A 4,751-nucleotide genomic window follows, 5' to 3' on the forward strand; every position below is an offset into this window, starting at 1 on the left:
GGGTAGCATGGGTCAGAGTCTGGCTCAGATATTGCTGATTTGGCCTCTACAACTCAAATCACCTGCAAAACCCATGAAGGCCAGGCCAGGGACCTGCTCACAGGTAAATGAGCCCCTTCATATGATGTGATGAGATATCTTCCATCCAAATTAGGAGCCTATTCAGCCATGTGTTATTACATTTCTTGAATTCTGGCTCAGTATCATCACTTTTGGAACATTCAATTCTTCCTTCTAGGGATTCTAACAACATATGCTTTCCAAAGAACTTCAGCAATCCTGGCAATCCTATAAATTCCTGGTGCACAAGTCTGCATCTCTAATCTAAAACAAAGCTTAACTAAGTCTTGAAAATCCATCTGAACCTTCACACTTCAGAGCTGGATTTGTTTGTGCTGACTTGTCTTTTTGTACCCACAGGTCCAGTGCAAGGACTGTGGGGCCTTTGGACACACTTCAAGGAGCAGAAGATGCCCCATGAAGTGCTGGGATGGGGCACTGGCCCCACAACACTTGGGCCCAAAGAAGAAGAAGGAGAACCAGACACCAAGGCAGCTTGAGACTCTCCATGACACAGAAAACTTTAAGCAGCTTGAGAGAATGAAGGACCAGGGGCAAAGGTGAGTGATGGGTAGGGGGATCCAAGCTGGGGCACTGAAGTCAAAGGGATGGTGTCCTTCCTCCTCCACACAATGATCACAGCCATGTGCAATGACAGGGTAAGTGGAAAAGAATTAGTCAAGGACATCACTTCAGAATGCCACACCCTGGATGTCACTCTTCTCCCATGCCTCCAGTAAGGGGTAGGATTCAGAGCCCTCTAGGAACATGACCATGATAAGCACAAAGGCAATGAGTCCTTGTGATTCAACATAGTGGAAAATGAGGAGGGCAGGCTGGAGTTACAGAGTGGGTGGGACATAAGGGAAGGCACAGATCTAGGGATGGTCAAATCGTATCAGACCAAACACTAAGGGAAATGGGACAGGAACATTTATTTCCTGCTCTGGATTCATCCAAATACATTGGTTTGTTCTGCAGGCAAGAAGAGCATCAGAGGAAGGGCCTGCTCCAGAGATTTCCTAGAAGACTTCAGGGGAGGCAGCAACCAAATTGGGAGGAAAGGAAATGATCCAGTGCCTCTCTGAGGGTGAGTATCTCCATGGTGGGCTGCTCTTTTTCTGCTCTGGATAAACTCGATTTCTTCCTGTTCCATTTCCCTGCTCCTGAGGGACTTGCTATAGCTTATTAAGGGCAATGTGCCTCAGGCTTGTGTGTATTTCAGGTATGGTGTTTGCAATACTTTGTGGGATTCCTTTCATATCTCTCCTCATTAGGAATGGGGGTGCATATGGACCAAGTTTATTCTGGTGTCTGAAAGGATAGAATGTACTCTGCAGGAATATTCTTACTGAAAGTGGGTGAACACTCTGAGCTTTGGTATGAAATCTCCTCAGCCATCGCACTCTGCTCAAAGGAGCATTAGCCAACTGCATCACACAAAATAACACATTAAGCAGCCTTTTACATCTCAAACAATGAGGCCCAATGTTAAGAATGGGATATTTTCCAATATGCCCTGAAACATGTCAGGTTGATATTATAGTTGGTGTTCTACTAATGATCACTGAGTTGGAGCGCACGTTTTACTTTAGGTGACTGATGAATCATCTTATGCTTGAAATTCATGTTCTGTAGTCCTTTGCCTATTTGCTTTTCATTTTTTCTTGACAGAGAGTGAGTACTAATGAATGCTTTATGTGTATGTCTTGTCATCCAGCAAACCAGCAGGCCACCACCCATCCAAATACCCTGCAAGAGTTCTGTCCTGGGCCCTGTATTGGAGAGTCAGCCACCTGTCAAGAACAATGATAAGAGACCCATCCTCCCTACAGCCCAACCCTTCCAGAGACATGAATGTGATTTCTACTCCATCCCTGTGCCTGTGAAAGGACAGGAAGTAGGCATCACTGATACCAGCCAGGCAGCAGTAAGGCAGTCTGGCCAGAACACTGCCCTCCATGTGAAGGGATCAGATGAAAACCCAGAGGATGGTTCCCTTAATGTTGCCCAGGATACCTCTAAAAGCCATAGTGTGGGTCAGGTGCTCCATCCTCAATCCACTGGCCGGGGCCCTCATGCGAGCAGACGTCCCTGCCTGCAGGCTACAGCATGGAGATCAGCCCAGGTCCCCCCACTACGTGTCAGGGCCCCCATCAAGAGACATGCCCAGGATCCTGTCAAGGCAAGCCAGCATGCCCCAAAGAAACTTAGAGTCGACCCCAGCCTGACTCCATATTGGAGCACTGGAAGTCCAAGCAGGGAGATTTACACATCTGTGCAGTGTCTGCCTTCTACAAGTGGACTCAGATTCAAAGTGCCACCCCACGTGACCAGGAAAACTCCACCCCAGGGTTCCAGCATGGATCTTCACCCTCCGAGGAAAAGCCCTGTCCTGAATCCTGTCCCATCCTGCACCAAGTCCAATCCTCCAGCGACCAGCTCTGTTCCACGACAGACCCTCAGAATGGTCTTCAGGAGACTGCACAATCACTGTTGGAGCTCCAGGTTCATTATGGCTCCCCCTTCCTATCCCCCTTCAAAGCCCAATGCTCCTGCTATGAGTGCCCCTTTTCTTGACAAGTCTGAGGGACACAGTTTCCATGTGCCTGTGAGTTGCCTCTATGAGGACCTTCAGGTTTCCTCCTCCTCTGAGGACAGTGACATGCAGTGAGGCACTCCATGGCTGGTCTCAAGAGACTTGGAGAGGACTATGGGACTGAGGTGCAGGGACCGGCTGCACCTGGGTCATAGGACCTCCCCATTTTTTCTGCATCTCCATTTATTAAGGCTCCTCATGGCTTCTGGCACCCTAAGATATGGGCACCTCTTTCTGTAGGTGGGCTGACATGACTCAACTGTCCTTCTGGACTGCAAGGATCGAGCCAAGGATAGACATCTTCAAGATGTCAGTAGCATGGTGTTTGTTAGTTCCTGCCACAGTTGATACTATAGTGCTGATCTCGGGGACACAGGCACAGCATGCTCAGTTCCTCCCACCAACTCTTATTCCTTCTGGAGACATCAGTGGGTTCAGGAGTACTCCCCCTTTGTTCCATGAAAGATAACTTTATTTCAGAGCCTGACTAAATGAAGATGCAGAAAAAATGATGTCTGGGCTTTGCAGCCTCAGGAAAACAATATACATTTTTTTGAGTAGAGGAGGCTTCCCTGCACCTTTCCTGGTTCCTCAACTGTTGTTCAGAGGATCATGTATATTGATGATGATGTTGGGAATGCCAATTCATGTGTGAGTTCATTCTCATACCCCTTTGTGTGAGCACCTGCAGTGACAGATGAACATCCAGACAAGGAAGGAATGGTACAGACAGCCAAGGGATGAGAAGAAAGAGTGCAGAGCAGGGACAGGAAAGATTTCTGCTACCCACTCTGCTCTCAGGGCTAGTGGGCTCTGGGCCCACCTCATGGCTGTAGGATTTCAGGTCAGTTAATGTACAGAGGAGCAAAAGTCCATCGAGGCAAGAACACTCCTCAGGACAAAAGGTGCTTGGAGATGCTCTGCAAATCCTCTGTCCTTGAGGCCTGGAGACATTGTCTTGTTATAAAAGCCTTTGGTACTAGTGGACTCTGAGATGCAAGCAAGTTATGTGATCTTCACATACAAAAAGCTAACTTTACTATGGAACCTAGGTAACCTGATATGACCCTGGAAGAGATAATAACCTGGATTGGTTTTCCCATGAAAGCCACTTCTTGCTCTTCGCCATCCTGTGTGTTTGCCTCCTAATTAGCTCTCCCCTCAACCCTTATACCTGGACCCCAGTTAACCTTTAGAGCTGGTGCTCTAAGCAGGGACTCTTCTGGACTTGTTGACGGGAGAAGGGCAGAGCTTACTCCCTGGAACAGTCTTTGATGCATCACTCATCGACTGGTACCGATCCCACTGGTAAGCTATGGGAAGTTCCCTGTATGACCGTCAATGTCCTCATCAGGCTGAACATTCTTATTTGCTTCATAAGGCTAAACATACAGTAAGTAATGCTGATCTTGCTGCTTTGATGAATGAAATAGATTCTTGCTGTCCATGGCATCCAGAGAGTGGGTCCTTAAGACCCAAAGATTGGGAATATATAGGTAAAAAATTGCAAGAGGAGCCTAAATCCATGTTACATGCATAGTATTTGTGTCGAGATGCTTTCTGAAAAATAGCCTTGACAGAGCCAAAAACTTCTTTGGTAGTCTCTGAGACTGAAGTTTGTTCTCAGCCCTCTCCTCGAGTTCCTACTCCTCCCCCTCCTTCTATTCCTCCTCCAGACCAGTCTGTTGATCTGAATGTCTCAGGCAGGCAGCTGCAGAGGGAAAAACTCAGACCTTGGCTGTCTCCCCCATTAGACTAACCATTACAAATCAGCCATAATATGAACTATTGCCCGTTGCTATGTTCAAAGAATTAAGAAGGATAGTGTAGGAGAGTGGAATTAATACTAATTTTACTCTTAACATGATAGAGGGGCTGGGAATGGGTTATGTCTTGGTTCCTAGTGATTGGAAAACATTGGTGAAAATGGCTACTTCTCCTGCCCAAAATACAGTGTTTTCACAAGAATACTCTGATTTAGCCCATGTTCAAGCTGAGGATAATGCTCAAGGGAATGTTACTATTGATTATGATGACTTGTTTGGTGTGGGGCAAAAAGGGCCATTACAACAACAAGCTCAGTTGCCCGGAG

General features: G+C 47.1%; 1 protein-coding gene across 1 annotated transcript; it reads left to right on the forward strand.

Annotated features, from left to right (window-relative positions):
• Positions 1-692: 692 nt before the first annotated feature.
• LOC124982245 (putative protein FAM90A26) lies at positions 693-2,734 on the forward strand. The gene is made up of 2 exons (XM_047548548.1): positions 693-719; positions 1,781-2,734. The coding sequence occupies exons 1-2, from the start codon at positions 693-695 to the stop codon at positions 2,732-2,734; spliced, it is 981 nt and encodes a 326-aa protein (XP_047404504.1).
• Positions 2,735-4,751: the final 2,017 nt, after the last annotated feature.

The sequence above is a fragment of the Sciurus carolinensis genome, chromosome 4, assembly GCF_902686445.1.
Source record: "Sciurus carolinensis chromosome 4, mSciCar1.2, whole genome shotgun sequence".
Lineage (NCBI taxonomy): Eukaryota > Metazoa > Chordata > Mammalia > Rodentia > Sciuridae > Sciurus > Sciurus carolinensis.

Bases quoted from the DNA above. Each gene is read 5' to 3' on its own strand.
- LOC124982245 (XM_047548548.1), top strand. From the start codon at position 693: ATGATCACAGCCATGTGCAATGACAGG. The intron at 720-1,780 runs GTAAGTGGAAAA...CTTGTCATCCAG, and splicing joins CAGCCATGTGCAATGACAGG to CAAACCAGCAGGCCACCACC.